Genomic DNA, 17,763 nt, shown 5'->3' with positions numbered 1-17,763 from the left:
CAGCTGACTTAATAAACTTAAAACATCAAAATATATTAAAAGTGTTGTAAATATATTTTGAACATACTTTAATATATATGTATATATTGTTATAGGTTCGTGAATCAACAGTGGCCAAGTCTTACTTCCCGACGAAGTAAAAATCTGTGAAAGTGAGTTATAGTCCCACTTTTAAAATCTAATATTTTTGGGATGAGAATACATGCAGGTTTTATAAATGATTTACAAAATAGACACAAGTACGTGAAACTACATTCTATGGTTGAATTATCGAAATCGAATATGCCCCTTTTTATTAAGTCTGGTAATCTAAGAATTAGGGAACAGACACCCTAATTGACGCGAATCCTAAAGATAGATCTATTGGGCCTTACAAACCCCATCCAAAGTACCGGATGCTTTAGTACTTCGAAATTTATATCATATCCGAAGGGTGTCCCGGAATGATGGGGATATTCTTATATATGCATCTTGTTAATGTCGGTTACCAGGTGTTCACCATATGAATGATTTTTATCTCTATGTATGGGATGTGTATTGAAATATGAAATCTTGTGGTCTATTATTATGATTTGATATATATAGGTTAAACCTATAACTCACCAACATTTTTGTTGACGTTTTAAGCATGTTTATTCTCAGGTGATTATTAAGAGCTTCCGCTGTCGCATACTTAAATAAGGACGAGATTTGGAGTCCATGCTTGTATGATATTGTGTAAAAACTGCATTCAAGAAACTTATTTTGTTGTAACATAATTGTATTGTAAACCATTATGTAATGGTCGTGTGTAAACAGGATATTTTAGATTATTATTATTTGATAATCTACGTAAAGCTTTTTAAACCTTTATTGATGAAATAAAGGTTATGGTTTGTTTTAAAATGAATGCAGTCTTTGAAAAACGTCTCATATAGAGGTCAAAACCTCGCAACGAAATCAATTAATATGGAACGTTTTTAATCAATAAGAACGGGACATTTCACTTGTCATCAACCACTTGGTCTAAAATTATAAGTGCAGGTAACGCCATGGAAGATTTGCAAGTTTCCTTCAAGCATTCCTTCGTCAAGTCAATTGGTAGAGGTGACTCGACTTCCTTTTGGACGGAGCATTGGATTGGGATGGACAAATTGTGCAACATGTTTCCAAGAATTTTCCGGCTAGAAGCAGCAAAGACGGCAAAAATCACGGACCGAGTAAAAGTTAGTGATAATGGAGTAACGTTCGAGTGGTGTTGGACTAGAGAACCAAATGGCAGAACTAAAAGTGAACTGCAGGTGCTGTCCGATCTTGTTGCTGGCTTCCCTTTCGGCAATTGCACATCGGACAGATGGACGTGGAGCTTGGCCTAAAATGGTTCGTTCACGGTTAAAAAGCTATCCTCTCTTCTTGATTCGAATATGTTGTCGCAATTTTCTGCTCAAGAGTGTACGTTGAAAAATTCATTTGTTCCCAAAAAAGTGAAAATTTTTATTTGGCGAGTTCGAAAAGGAAGAATACCGGTACGACTTGAACTTGACAAACGAGGTATAGAACTCCATAGCGTGAGATGTCCCTTGTGTAACGACGATTTAGAATCTGTTGAACATTGTTTGCTCACTTGTAAATGGGTCCTAGAGCTCTGGAGTCGAATTTCTAAGTGGTGGGGGATTAATAATTTTAACTCTTCCAACCTTAAAGAGCTTGTAGAAGAGGAGAATTCAAATTCGATGACATTTCGAGGCAAAAAGGTATGGCAGGCGATTATTTGGATCGGACTTTATCACATTTGGAGTCTAAGGAACGAAATCGTCTTCCAAAACAAAGCTTGGAACATTCCGATGGCCTTTAGTGTCTTCCAATCCAAAGCCTTCGAGTGGATATCTTCTCGCGATAGTAAGCATTCGTATGATTGGTTAGAGTGGATTTCGAACCCGAATGTATTTTTAGTCTCCTTGTAATGGTTTGGTGTTTGTAGTTGTTTCGTTGGTTAGTTGTACATGTTTTAGCTTGTTTCTGGTTGCCCTCTCGCAACCTTAAGACTTTGTATCTTGTAATCGTTTCCTGTTCTATATATTTGTTGCTTTTCAAAAAAAAAAAAAAAAAAATTTAAGAATTTTTTTTTTTTTTTTTTTTTTTAATTTCTCTACTTGTTCAACAGTTTGACATATTGGGATTCTTTTTCATATGGTAATCTACATCCATACAGATATCTAGTTTACGTCTTGAACTTGAACATGTGTGTGGTGCACAATTTTGATAACGAAGCATAGCCCAATGCTTTTGGACATATTTCTAGCTAGGAAATTCAATGCTGTACGTTTCGGTTGAATATTGCATAGTATTATTCGCGGTTCCCATTTTCTTAATTACATAACCTGATGAAGCTATCACTAACGTTTACTCGTACTAATTACTAATTTTTTTATTATTATTATTATTATTTTGTTATAATATATATCTAATCTAATATATAAATATAATACATACGTATACCTATACGTATTCATATTAAATTATGTTATATTCCAAATTGTTTCTTACTTAATATTTCATAATCTAAGTGTGCTGATAATGGAGTAGTATAAGTATACTACATCATGAATGCTTTCTGTCCTAACGTACACTCAATTTAATACGGTGTATATTTTTTTTATCAATCAATTTATAAATTAATGGATGGATTTAATTATTTATTCCTTTATGATTTGATTGACCGTCTGATAATAGTTTTTAAAGGTGAACAAAGTGTTCGCTGGTTTAGGGTCTTCGACTTATGGGCTTGTGTGTATTTATGACAATAATTTTATTTTATTATTGTTTATTTATTTATTAAATGTTTTAAATTATTCGTAATATAATTAATTGTAAGTACAATAAAATGAAATATAAAATAATAATAATTAAAAGTATAACTTATCGTTGGTGAGGTGGAACTCTCGTCCGCTTGTCATTATCCATTTTTGTTCTTTTATTGACTCTTCTACTAGTTTATGTTTTTCTTCTCTTCCTGTATTTAAGAAACCATGTAAAGAGAGATAGCTCCAATATTTGAGGAGAAAATAAAGAAACAAGCGTAGTTGTACAGTGTGCTTTGAGAGTAGTACTCTTGGTGATCAACAGATGAGGCTTGCATCACGGTTGGTTCATAGTCTACAAAAACAACCATTTCTCCATACCATAGCAGTTGTAAGTACACTATTTATTTATTTATTTATTTATTTATTTATTTATTTCCATTTTAGATTTTATATCGCAAAGGACTTTGTAAATAAACTAACATAGAGCTAGAGATCAAATCTTGTTAGATTGATGATTGTTTAGAAGTTTATTTTGAATAAAAGAAATTATTATGCATCAAGATCAAACTTATTGGTGATTATACGCTCATTTTCTTTATGGTGTTAACATTATGTTTTTGTTTGATCGCCTATTAATTATTGATTTTTTAGCAAGTAAATTTATATAAAAAGTAGTTGTACAGTTTGTAAGTTTGTTGTTTGATGAAAGTTATTTTCAGATAATGAGTAGTTCTTCTCGATATATAAACAAAGTATTCGTGCCCGAATTTCTTAGACAACCATTACCATTAAGGTTGTAACTAAAAAGGTATTTAATTATAATAGTTTGATTTTGAGAATTATAGTGGCTGAAAACCAAAATTGCTTTATTGCCCGTTTGAATCATCAATGCACCTTTGGTCATTCAAATCCGAATAATACCCGTGATTGTGATTATTGACTTGATTATTCAATTGATTAATATATGTCCAGAAAGAGTAGAGGTCAAAGTTGTTATGGACTTGTCAACCAATCTAAGTTTAGATGATTAAAAAAAGTTAAGATGTAAGTAACACTTGTTAAAAAGTCGTCGACATTTTTAGTACTAACACACGTAAATAACCATGAACTATAATAATAATAATATTATCATTATTGTTAGATTATGATCATTCAACTTATTATTATTATCATCTATGTTAAGTGCTCCACCTCTATTATATGTTTTGATAAAATTGTGGGAAAATAAAAGGACGGCACCTATTATGCTGAACTTCATCGGTCAAGGGCATATATTACATTGATGTTATTGTTATGTTGGTTAGTTATCATATCCATGACTATAAATAATAATTATTTAAAATAGTAATAGTATAGTAATAGTAATAGTAATAATAATAATAACAATAATAATAATAGTTTTCCTTAACATAACATAAATATATTTTTTATAATTATCGATTTTTTATTAGTAATATAAACTAGATTTGTGGTCCGCGCTTCGCGGCGGATTAGTGTTATTTTAACGCTACAATATCGTTAGACAGTTTTCGGCCTGAAACTCATCAAAATGTTGTCCACTCTTTCTAGACCATTTACGCAACGACCGGCAACTGTTATGGTAATATTCTACTATATAAATTAAAAATACATAAACAACTGGATATATGTTACAGTCTGGGTTGCAATGCTCAATTTAACAACAAAACGAATCAAAACAAATTAAGTTTTGAGGCTTCTAAACAAATTACTTATTCGGCAAAACCTTATGGTCCATATAATTTTAGTAGGTTTTTTAAAAGATAAAAAATCAAATAATATATAGTATATTGAAAAAGGTGATGAAAATATAAAAATATAACCCTTTTTACCTATATTTTTTTAGACTTCTATTACGATAGGATTGTATTAGTAAGTTAAAAAAAAAAAATTGTTACTACAGTATAACAGTACTTTTGCTGACGTGGCGGGGCGTGATTGGTGGGTGATTATCCATATTTAGTATATATATAAATTATGAATGTACGTTTGATATGAGTATTAATTAGTTATATTTTGATTTATACGGAGTATTTGTTAATAGTGATTTGTAAATATGATATTAAACTAAAGATACTAATTACTCTATATATAAATACTAAAAGATACATGGTTTGTAATATACTAATTTGAGAGGGTGAATATTGAAAATTTAAAAAGGTGTAGGGGTAAATGTAAAATATGAAGAAGATTGTGAAGGTGACATGTGGACCAATCATTTGTTTAGCTTTTGTCCATATTTAGTATATACAGTAGTAATATAAATATTAATATAAAATAAATAAAAAAATTTAGATTTGGTAATTAACGCATGATGTAAGAATTCCACTTGTAGTAATTAGTTGGCATACTGAACACACAGTTTTTCCTAATTTGGCAACATTGATTTCTCCGCCTTTCTTGGAATGAAACAATTACTGTTGATCTGGCAACCCTCCACTATATATTCTATATATATAATATATACTCATAATATTCCCATTCCAATTTCATACATACATTCATCATCACCATTTCCATACAATCAGGAAACCAATCAACAAAAACCCCTTCTAATTTCTTCGATAATGGCCCAGTCACTTCTTGGATCTTCCCCTGCTTACAGATCCAACTTTCTAAAATCCTCTGCTTCAACATCAACTGTAATATATCTTTCTCTCTCTACATCTCTTTGGTTGCTGATAAAGTGTTTGATGAAATGCTCGTGTGAGTAATTAATGTTTTTTAAATTTGATTTATGTGACAGATCTCTGGTTCCAAGTTGAAGTTTTCGGAAATTGAGCAGACAAAGCTGGGATTTTTGAGATCTTCTAAGTCTTGTAGAAGGTTCACTGCACGTTTTTGCCTTTTTTTTATTCTATCACAATCTAATTTTACCTTGAGTGCTTTTGAGATTAAACTCTTGTGCTTATAGTTGGAATACAATTCGTTTTATAGTAATTTAGTGGTCAAAGGGGAGGTGATTCTCACACATTACTTTTTTTATCCATGTACACCTAATTACCTATTATACCCTTAATTATACTTGGAATAATAATATAGGTTCAACTCCCTAGATTAATAATCTAGGAGTATAATTGCGAGTTTATGAGACAAATGTGTACATATCTCTGATTCGACTTAATTTAATACAATTTGATGGCTTGCTAATTTATCTGTAGGAAAAAAAACATATAAAGATTTTAATACCACCTCTAGGATTGAGTCTAAGAGATAAGCATGTATTTATATTGGTGTATGTTGTTTGCAAGGGTTACTAATGCTTCGGTTACTAAACATCATATATCATTATCATATATCTTTAAAACTATCCGCCTCACACATTTACCGGAGCAGTTTGGCTTTGAGATTGAAAGCCTCAAGGGAGGGGGTAGGTCTAGTTCAAGAAACTAAAGAGAATCCGCCAAAGCTTATAACAAAATCTGATGATGGCATCGATTCATTTGCTGAGATGAAGCATAGATTCTTGAGTTTCAAACAACAAATCTATCTGTAAGTGGGAAAAAATCTTACACCTGAATGTTTCGACTAAAGAATCAAATGTTTCCGTTGATTCGATAAATTATTCATTTACAGGGAAAACTTGGAGAGATATCAATCACTTGCTGAAGCCCAGGCCCCAAAGGTGCTTATATATTATTTATTGTAATTATAATTCATGCGTTCCTTTTTATTTTAGTTACTAAGAAGCCCGTTTGTTGACTGACAATTGTAAGAACAGTTTATGGTGATTTCTTGTGCAGATTCAAGAGTTTGTCCCTCTTATATCTTGGGTTTTCAACCTGGTGAAGCCTTTGTTGTACGCAATGTGGCTAATCTGGTCCCACCATTTGAGGTATCTTGGGATACTTTGAAGTTGTGCTCTTATTCTCTTTTTTTTTTAGTTGTCCTCATTTTTAGATACCTTAATTTATGTAAAAAAAAAGTTTCTATCTTGTGAACTGTATCATTTTCCAGTACAAGTCTTTATGTACTTTCTAATTTTGCGTGCAGAATGGGCCATGTGAAACAAATGCTGCACTTGAATTTTCGGTGAACACTCTTGAAGTAAGGGTACTTCTTATGATAATAATATTGACATATTTGTTAGTATTTAATTTGTAGTTTGTAATTTCATAAGGGTTATGTTTTTATCATAAAATGAAGTTAATCTTTGTCGTCCTTGAAATCACAATATATCTCATTCCCATCTTCCCAAAGAGGTGGTGCAAACTTTTGATTTTAAACAAACCAAGTTTTTATCCTATAAACTGATATAAAGCTTTAAGCTTTTATGAAAAGTTAGCCAACTCTCCATTAAAGCTACATATAACATTGTGTTAAATATGTAGCGCTCACATTTTAATTATAGATACATGAGCATTGTTCGACCTATACAACTGTATCATAACATAATATATGATGTAGAATCAACATACTGCGGATTTTTAATAAATTGCAGGTTGAAAATATACTGGTGACTGGCCATAGCTGTTGTGGAGGTATCCGTGCCCTAATGAGCATGGAGGATGAAGAAAAGTCAAGGTTTGACCAACACAAGCTTTTCATTTTCTAATTCTTTTGGGTTTTCATGTTATTCTTTGCTTTACATTTTCTTATTAGACATGCAGTCTCATAGGTTTACTTGATTTTCAGTAGCTTTATCAAGAATTGGGTCATAGTAGGAAAGGAAGCAAGATCGAACACAAAGGCTACCACTTTTAACCTCAGCTTTGACCAGCAGTGCACACACTGCGAAAAGGTGCTTATGATTATGTTTTATTACCAACTTAACTCATCTTACATATCCCTACCTATATGTGGGTGGCAAAATAGATGGGCTGGGTATCAAGTTATGGCGGGTAACTTTTGAGCCGGTCAGAATGGGTTGGGTTGACCTAAAACAGTTTTTATATTTTGTACCAAGGTTTCAAATCTTGCTACTTGGGGAATACTTGGTCGAGAATCTTTAGGGAGTACTTGGCAACTCAGGGCGTACTTGGATGTTGACCAGGTTTGACCGACCGATTTTCTGAATAATCATGAGTTTTGACCGAGTTTGACCAAGTTTTGACCAAGTTTTGACCTTGTTTGATTACTCGGCTCGGAGCTCTCCAAAAACCAAGTATTCACCAAGTTTTGACCTTGTTTGATTACTCTGCAGCCTTGTATTGTACTATTGATAAAAAAATCACCCAAAACAGTTTTTGGTAAAGCTTCTATAAATAATTTGGTGTTGTCTGTTTTTGTAACAAAAATGTTGAACATTTCTGATGAACTGAATTTCATCTAACTTTTAGGAATCAATAAATAATTCACTGATGAACTTGCTAACATACCCATGGGTAAAAGAACGAGTGGCGAAAGGCTTGCTTTCAATCCATGGTGGTTACTATAATTTCGTAGATTGTACATACGAGAAGTGGACTCTTGATAGCAGTTCAGAACAGGAAACAAGTGGATACGCCATCAAGAACCGTGAATTTTGGTCTTGATGTTGTTGTATTGTTCTTATTCTTCTTGATATTTATAATTAGATACAAAATCTGTATGTCATAAGTCTAGCTGTTGTATGTGGTATATTATTGGATAGAATATGTGGGGGTGGTCTTTGTTTGTCTACTTCATGATATGATCATAGTGAAATTTATGTAACCTTTGTGTTGTACAAACATAATTGTCTTTCTGTATCACATTAATGTTTAATGCAAGTAACATAGTTCTTCATTCATCGTCTCCTTCTTTACCATATTACTCTACCATGGATACTTGATTTTGTTATCTTTTCTATTTTGTATATAAAGTTAAAAAATCTATCATTAAGTTGAAAACAACATTTAAAATCCTTGAAACATTAACAGTCAGTGGTCTTTTGTGTGGTATAAATTAGTGTAGTACTTACCATCATTCAATCTGTTTGATCTTGAAACAGTTTTTAAGGTTTGAAACTGGAAGGTTCAAGGTTAGATATCTGATTATCACTCACTATCACTATATAGATATAGTTGCAGCTTCCGGTAATACATAAAATCAAATATACTCAATAATCTCTCTGTGCCATATATTAAGAAACGGTGAAATGTACATACATAAATCAATCACAATATATCACAATGACGGAAAACATGTTTTAAAGAAAATGATATTCAACAAACACACATAAATGATGAAAATCTTGATAGTATCAGTAAATACTAGATGTGAAAGTATTGCAAGCATTCATGAAAGTATTTTTTTTTTTTTACGGATGTGGTAGCGATGGGATAGGGAAGTCCTTTGGCAACTCAGGAATGGTTGGCAACGTTGGCTTCGGGATTTCAGGAAACACGGGCTTCGGGATTTCAGGAAACACGGGCTTTGGAATTTCAGGAAACACGGGCTTTGGAATCTCAGGAAATGTGGGCTTTGGAAGCTCGGGAAGTTCAGGTTTTGGAAAGACAGGAAGCTCTGGTTTAGGAAGCTCGGGTATCTCCAAAAGATTACGTGCCTCGACTACATTCATCCCACCACCAAGTGATGATAAAGTGATTGATGCTAAAATGAGAAGGAAGGAAGTAATTAGGTGGGAATGAGCCATTGATGTTGAAGAAGGTAAAGGACTGAAGAAGAAGAATATAAGAAGGTGTTTGAGTTGGATTGAGAATGCGTGATGATTTATTACATTTTTATAGCAAATGAGATATGGGAAATACCCAAATAGACACTAGTAGATGAGTTGGTGAGAATAATACAAAAAGTTGGTATGTTTAGCTCAACATCTTATCTATACAATAGAAATAGATTTTGAGGTGTCTTACCTTATAATCATGTTAGTTTTTGCAACCTGTTTAAATACGAGTATGTTTGTAATTATTAAATAAATAGATTCATGTGGTAGGTTTGTGTTTTGTACGCAAGATAGATAGATAATGTTAATGGAGTATATGATTGTGTTTAACTACTAGTGTTTCTCTCTAGTTATTTACGGAGTAACAGGATTATAATTTTCTACCTTTTAAAAATTTGAAGAGGTTCCAAAAATTACCCAGTTTCTTGTGACGTCCAGGTCATGAATTTTGTTCTTGGTCGAGACTAGGTCTTGATAAGCATTTTCTTGTCACTACTCAGTCATGACAAGGATTTTTTGATCGTGACCCGGTCATGACTAGAATATCTTGATCACTACTAGAAAGTATCGGTCACTAAAGAATGCAAACCAATAAATGTTTTCATTTTGTGATTTGTGGTGACCGAGAAAACTAGTCATGACCAGGTCGCCATCAACTGATTATGGTCATGAACTAATACGAATAGTTTTTTTTTTTTTTTTTATTATTTTGAAATGCAAACTCACACACCCACCTAATACTAACACGAATATATACACCACGAAATACCCTAAGCAGGGCTCGAACCCACAACCTTAAGGTTGTAAGGGTGACTTCGATACCGCCAAGTCATTGGCTCTTTGGTGAACTAATACGAATAGTGTTATTTGGTTGTTAGGAATTCGGTAGGCCCTAACAAGACAGATGATTCATGCAAACCACCAAACCCACAAACGACAAACGATTAATAAAGCTAGAACGATAAATAAAAACGATAAACGACACAGGGTATTTAACATGGTTATATCCCAACTCCAAAACACGAAGAAGGGTTTACTCCACAGGCGTAAACCAGAGATTTTCTACTATTAATTTTGTGCACACATTACAATGAGGCTAGGGGTTACAATTTATAGGAAGAGTTAAACTTGTTCACCAAGTTAAACTTGTCCTTCAAGTAAAAGACATTCCATAATTATCTATTACTTGCTCCATACTCCATTCCTACTAGAAGATTTAATTAAGGCAACAAAATCTCTACGACTTGTTTACCAAGTCAAGCTCCCTACAACTTGTTCACCAAGTCAAGCTCCCTACGACTTGTTCACCAAGTCAAGCGCCTTGTTCATCAAGTCACATCTTGTTCCTTTGATCAAATTCTTCTCACCTTCAACAATCTCCCACTTGAAGACTTTGAGCAAACTCTTCACTACTCAACAATCTCCCACTTGAAGATTTTGAACAAACTCCGAACATCAATCTCCATTCCAACCAAGAACGTTAAACCACCATTATACCGCCAAACTCCATTTGGGACACGCACACTCATCACATACGTCGAATGAGTAGACTTTCGATACAAGGTCTTCAACACTACTTGTCGGAACTAGAAACCAATAACCGCCTCAACTGTCAATGTTGTTCAAACACCCAGAGCAACTCCCAATCTCCTCTCAGCTAGGACTTTTGATACAGCCGGAATCAAACATTCGGGTCACTCCGCTCTTCCACACCAGAGGGAAGGAAGTCTTTCGACATCAAAACCGCCAAGCTTCAACCCGATCTCCAGTTACTAACTTGGGTACTCTCGGTTTCTTGCACCACCATCTTCTTACACGAAGATCAATTGAAGTATGCGAAACTTCAATTACAGGATTCTTTCATGAGACAAACACCGCCTCACCCATCTCTCTAGACACGTCCAATCCAGAAGCCCGTGTCAACGATCATTCGTACAGAATTTCCATCTATCTATGATTTCCTTTTACCAGCAATCAGAAAACCTAATAGACGCCTTTGTAGACTATTTATTAAGGCTCCAATGAGAACGCTATCACAACCTTGAAATCTACCACTTTGAACTTATTCCCGCTTTCACGCTGGTATACTGACCCATCGTTATAACTCTGAATTTCACAAACTCATCTTCTCATTCCCAAGCACGCTCCCACTGTACGAATAAGAAATAATTTGTGGCTACTCGAGAAGAATCTAGTTCATACCACCTGTGAGTTGCAAATCTCTTTGCCATTCGAGGGTATACTTGCAGCATACAAGTACCCTAGTGTTATACCCACTAGTCCTATGAGAACTGAAGACACACGTCGCATAATCGTCTCCATAACTCCCACTAGTCGTCAAACTCCCACTAGCTTGGTACTTCCGTCGGCTACCAAACTCCAACCGAGTTCCCGACACCCTCTTGAAAGCTCAAGTTCCAGGACTTACAAGGTTATCCACTTCTCCATCACCCAAAGATTCCTAGTTGGTCCACCCGAAGAAACCCCGCTTACTTTGTTGTACCATTGTCAACCAAACCCAAAGCGTCAGTCGAACGCGGCATATCCTACAACTTCGCCAACCAATTTCCTTAGTGAGAGAAGCTCTAACCCTGCCCACATATTCCATATACTATATAATATTCGACTAAATACATTAGTCGCCCCGTTCAATAATCTGATGTTGGACTTTGGTTTGCACCATAACAAACCTCCCCTCAAACCCAAGTTCAACTCGACATCCCTCCAATGATAGTCAAGATCCAACCTTCTTTAGTACCTGCCGCAACCTCGGAACACAACTTGAATGTGACCACATCAAGTCTACTTATGGTACAAGGCTCCAAGATCAACTCATCTACTGAGGGTGCACAATCGCGTGTGCCAACTAAGGGGTTAAGCCAACCGTTGACATGCTGCAAATGTCACATTGCGCTATCCACACATCCAGACTACAACTGCGAGTATTCAACCTTCTCGATAACTCCTACTTTCGATTTGTCCCACTGTTTGCTACCTTACCGCCAAAACTAGAGAGAAACCACTAAGCACACATATGTTTCTTCCCCATATCCGATGTATGACTTTGGTTTACACCATAACAAACCTCCCCTCAAATTCAAATCCATATGGGCCTCCTTTCCAACGATAGTTCGGACCCAAAATTTTACCGCCGCCAAACGGAACTCTCAAACTGTCTGTGTGCGGACCAGTGAGATTTCGGTACAAGACTGCAGGATCAACCCAACGTTACCAAGGGAACGCACGCACGCTGAGAGGTGCGCCCACAATGTCACAACCCTACTTTTTCCGTTATCTTTTACCGTTAATTATTTAACGACCGTTAACTGTTATTTGTGCTACGTCATTTCTATGACCTATATTACTATATTAATAATAATATATTAATTATTAAATGTTATGTGAATAATTGTATTCATATTTTAATTTATACGTTTCTACGTGTCGCGGATTTCTATCCGGCGAATCTTTTCGGTTTTTAAACCAACGGTCGCGTTTTTGGGATATTTAAATCCTAATTATTTTAAATATGATATTTTAAGATCATATAATTATATAGGGTATTTATATTTATTTTTCGTCGCGCGTTTGTTATCTCTCCGGATTTTTAATCGCGTAAGTGCGTTTTCGCGTTTCGGGACTCGTTCGGGCTTTCGGGCCATCAGGAAATAATCACTTAGCAACTTGGGCTAGTGGGGCCCACTCCACACACCCCCATTCGGCTGAAATTCCAAGGGGGAGGGAGTAATACTCCCCATTTTTCTTTTTTTGGCATTTTAATTTATCACTTTCCATTTAATCTAAACCTAATATTTGTTTTGCTCTCCTCTTCCTCCCTTCTCTTTTGGGTGACAACCAACACCACCACAAACATCATCATCATCAATCAAATCAAGACTTGGATCATCAATCAATTAACACCAACGCATTCCTCGTTCCGTTCTCTACGCGATCATACCAATTGTTTCTTGATTAGGGTATAAACCCTAACCCTAGAACTTTCAATCTTTCATTACTTTTCTGTATTTTGATGATTTATTAGTAGTATGATGATTATTGATTGTTGTAATGATGTTTGTATGCATAGAATTACTCGTAAACATATGTTTTCGGTTTGATATTTTTGGGACAGCAGCTAATTCGTGTGTTTCTAACTTTGTGACTGTTATAAAAGTTAAAATAAAGTATCTAGATGAGTTCCTCTCATCAATACATTAATTTTAGACTCCGGATTCATGTCGTTTCGATTCCCGGAACCCTAATTATGATCAAAGTGGTATTTTGTTAAGATTGAAATGTGATTTTGGTATGAACCAGGTTTGGTCCGACTTTGTGACCATATTTGATGACTTTAGGGTGTGTTAGTGTGTTAGGACTGATGGTGGGACGAACTTTCATGTTTGGGTCATCTCAATCCGAGCCACGAATCACCCGTTACGTCTAAAACACGTTTTTGAGTGAATTGAAGTTCCAAGTAGTGTAATGGCTGTACATCACGACTTTTGGACTGTTCTTGGGGTGTTTTTGAGTGTATCAAAGTGTCGGGTGGTTTGCTTAGGCGGAGATATATGTAAGGCTCGCCGAAAACCGACACCCGGGGCTCAGGATACGACCCGATGAACTTTTGATTTAAAACTTATGACCAACTATTAAACTTATGATATAAATAATGGATTTCAATATCATTTAATTACTTATGATAAAAAAGTAATTATTATTATTTAAGACTTATGATATATATTTATTATTTATTATATCATTTAATTAATATTTATGATTTAATTAACATTTTAATTAAACTTATGATTAATAATACTTTTATTATTGATGGAAAATACTTATGATAAGTATTAAACTTATATTATGAGATTATTATAATAAGACTTATAATAAGGATTAATTAATTATTTAATTATTATAAGGCTTAGTTATTATTTAATTATAATTTAATTATTAAATACTTATGATTTAATAATTGTAATTAGAAACTTATGATATGATTAATAATTCATTATTAATTAATAATACTTATGATATGATTTAAAATTTATTATTAATTAATAATACTTATATTATGACTAATATTTAATTAATTAATTAAATACTTATGTTATATTAATTATATCATTTAAACTTATATTAACTTTAATAATTCATTTTAATTTAATTAAACTTATGTTATGACATAATTAGACATATTTAACTTTATTAAACATTATAACTCACATTATTATTACAACTTACACTTTTAAAATTAACGTTGACTATGTTTGACCAAGGTTGACTTTTGAGTTGACTTTTGGTTGACTTTGACTTTTAGTTGACTTTTGTTGACTTTCTAATTAAGGAAACTTTCCTAACTTATAAACTTTCCTAAAATAGCAACTTTCTAAATTTGAAAACTTTCCAAAAATAAAAACTTTCCAAAAATAGAAACTTTCCAAAAATAGAAAACCTGCTAAAAATAGAAACTTTCTAAAAATAGAAAGTGTGTGTCCGTAAGCTGTTCCGATCAAACCGATGCATATTGAGTATTGTTCTATGACTACTTGCAACATGTACAATAGCTATCATACTAAGACTTGACCTAAGTTAGTTATTTATATCGACCTGCTTCATTTATAGGTCGGCGTTGTGATCATTCCTGATCACTTTACTTTGTTGCTGTTCGCTTTATTTGTGTGGTTTCTTCGTTACTACTAAGGTCCGTTTTTACATACTTTTCAAAGTATATTTTTGGGATGTGATTACATGCATTTCATTTTATGTTTAGACGCAAGTGACAATTAAATTTAAATTATTCATTGTGAGTTGGACAAAAATATTCCCTAGTCTGGTAACTGTAATCATTGGTTTCTACCAGTGAACGCGAATCCTACAGATAGATCTATCGGGTTTGACAACCCCATTTCGAGCTAGTCGCGCTAGCAATTTATAATCAGAATGTTTAGTACTTCGTATTTTGTTGTAGATACACTGTCCAGTGTATATTTTTATTGTGTTTGGCAAGGGTAAATAAAGGGTTAAGTGGTTACCAGGTGGCTCATTGATAATGGAATAATGTTTAATGTTTTCTAACATTTTTAAATCTTGTGGTCTAAAGTTTATTCAATTATTTAAACCTATAATTCACTCAAACTTTGTGTTGACAGTTTACTCGCATGTTTTCACAGGTACTTGAGTTTATGTGATGCTTCCGCTGTGTTTAGAAGAGTCTGCATGCATTTGGGCAGATTTTTATGAAACAATTTATGAAAATTTGGCTTGCATTCGGTTTTTGAATAATTAATACTTGTGGGTTGTTGACAATGTTTTGTGTCAACTTTGGATTATTAATATGTTGGGTTACTTTTAAACTACATATTTTGGTATGCTTTCCTTTTTGGGAAACTTTTGAAATAAAAGAATGCAATGTCGTTTGTTAAATTCATTTAAGTTCGATCAAGCTGTGGGACCAAGTGACTGAGCCGTTAAGTGTTTTGACGGGGCCATCACAGTTGGTGTCAGAGCTCTGGTTGTAAGGAACTAGGCGGTCTTAATGTGGTCAACCCGAGGTTCTTAGGGTGCATTAGAGTCTAGTCTACAGCCCGACCCTTTTGCTATAGCATTATTATGCATTTCATTTCTTATATGTTATATCATTAGCATTTATATCTTTTGGTATATGGTTTGCGGTTTTACTGTTTGTAGATGTTGACTTCGAGCGATAACTCAGTTGCTGCTCCTGCTCCTCCGGCTGCTGCCAGACACCGTGCTGGTCAACCCCAGATCGATGATCCAGTTCACTACTACTTTTCCACCCTTACTCATATGAACAGGGCTTACAATGAAGTGACGCGTATCAATGCTCTTAGTGATTGTATGCATACTTTACCACATAACGAGATGATGGACCAGATACGAGCTAGTATGGATTCGTTTGTTAACTTCAAGAACAATGTTGGGTTCGAGAATCGTAAGCGTAACCGTGAAGTTGATGCTAAGTTCGAGGCTCTCGAGAGCACAGTTCGTGGTTTGAAGGCAGAGTTGGAAGAAGTGAAAGGAAAGTTGCGGAAGTATGAGCCTTCTGCTGAGACTCATGCTGGCCCAGCTTATCACACCCGCTCTATGCAGATGTGATATGATGATTCATGATTGATTACTTATTTCATAAGACTTAATGTCCTTTCATACATACATTTTTGGGTTATGTACGGCGTTTTGCCGAGGATTTTATTAAGGTTTTGTTATGGGATGTTTTTCATTATGTATGGATGGTTATTTTTATGACATCTATTATCATTATCACATTTTATTTCTGATGTTGTGACTCTTGGCATGTTATATTATGCGTAATGTAGATCATGTATGTTAGGTGCTATATATGTTGTATGATGTTATCATAAAATATGTATGCATGTGGTGGTTATTTCTATAACAATCATAACTGTCATGTTATTACTCATAGTGGTTACTGACTATTATTTTAATGGTTAATCTTTTCATGTTCGATCTATTCCTTTATAACACTGGTATTATTCTTAGTACTAACGGTTGTGTTATTCTGTTTTGAAGATCATGCCTCCTAGAGAGTCCAACGAAGCCCGTATCCAACGTCTAGTTACCGAAGGGATAGCTGCTGCTATGGCAGCGAATGCTAATGCAAATGCTAATGCGAACAACAATCAGGTGGGATGCTCCCACAAAACATTTATGGCAAGTCGTCCACAGGAATTCAGTGGTACAGAAGGACCCATAGGACTTACCCGCTGGTTCGAGAAAATCGAGTCTATTTTCAGGGTTAGTCGAGTCCGAGAGGAGGACAAGGTTAGTTTTGCTAGCTGCACTTTGAAGGATAGTGCATTGACCTGGTGGAACAACTTGGTTAACAGTTTGGGAAATGATGTGGCTTATGGGTTAGCTTGGAATAATTTTAAGGAAAGAATGATCACCCGCTACCGACCTAGGGGTGAGCTTAAGAAGTTAGAGGTTGAACTTAAAAACTTGAAAATGAAGGGCACCGAATTAGATGCCTACGAGCAGAGATTCTTTGAGTTGACTTTGTTGTGCCCTAATGTTTATGCCGATGAGAATCTTAAGATTGAAGCTTACATTGATGGGTTGTCCGAGAAAATTGAACATGGAGTTGAATCTAGTGAGCCCCAGACTATTGAGGCCGCGATGTCAATGGCTCATAAGTTGAATGATAAGATCTTGAGAAGAAGCAAGGCTGCTGTAGCCGAACCCAGTGAAGAGGCTGTTAAGAAAGCTGATAATGGGAAGAGAAAGTGGGATAATAACCGCAATCAAAACCAGAATCAGCAGAAAGAGCAGGATACTTCTGGTTCGAATAACCGCAGTCAGCGTGTGTGTCCTCGTTGTTACAAGGCTCATGAT

At 34.5% G+C, this 17,763-nt stretch overlaps 1 protein-coding gene across 4 annotated transcripts; it reads left to right on the top strand.

Moving 5' to 3' along the window:
• Positions 1 to 2,951: 2,951 nt before the first annotated feature.
• On the top strand, positions 2,952 to 8,511 carry LOC139894329 (beta carbonic anhydrase 5, chloroplastic-like). Of its 4 annotated transcripts, none has more exons than XM_071877561.1 (10): positions 2,952 to 3,171; positions 5,330 to 5,443; positions 5,548 to 5,616; positions 6,133 to 6,293; positions 6,378 to 6,426; positions 6,523 to 6,636; positions 6,795 to 6,848; positions 7,243 to 7,325; positions 7,440 to 7,542; positions 8,081 to 8,511. In XM_071877561.1, exons 1-10 carry the CDS (start codon positions 3,106 to 3,108, stop codon positions 8,273 to 8,275), a joined length of 1,008 nt encoding a protein of 335 aa, XP_071733662.1. In that variant the 5' UTR covers positions 2,952 to 3,105; the 3' UTR covers positions 8,276 to 8,511. The 4 variants fall into 4 exon arrangements, with proteins under 4 accessions (XP_071733662.1, XP_071733661.1, XP_071733663.1 ...); XM_071877560.1 differs by having other exon boundaries at positions 2,965 to 3,171; positions 7,437 to 7,542; XM_071877562.1 differs by having other exon boundaries at positions 2,968 to 3,171; positions 5,378 to 5,443; positions 7,437 to 7,542.
• The last annotated feature ends 9,252 nt before the right edge of the window (positions 8,512 to 17,763 follow it).

The sequence above is a fragment of the Rutidosis leptorrhynchoides genome, chromosome 2, assembly GCF_046630445.1.
Source record: "Rutidosis leptorrhynchoides isolate AG116_Rl617_1_P2 chromosome 2, CSIRO_AGI_Rlap_v1, whole genome shotgun sequence".
NCBI classification, from domain to species: Eukaryota; Viridiplantae; Streptophyta; class Magnoliopsida; order Asterales; family Asteraceae; genus Rutidosis; species Rutidosis leptorrhynchoides.
Note: the sequence above shows the minus strand (reverse complement) of the source record. Positions and strands in the feature narration are given on the sequence as shown.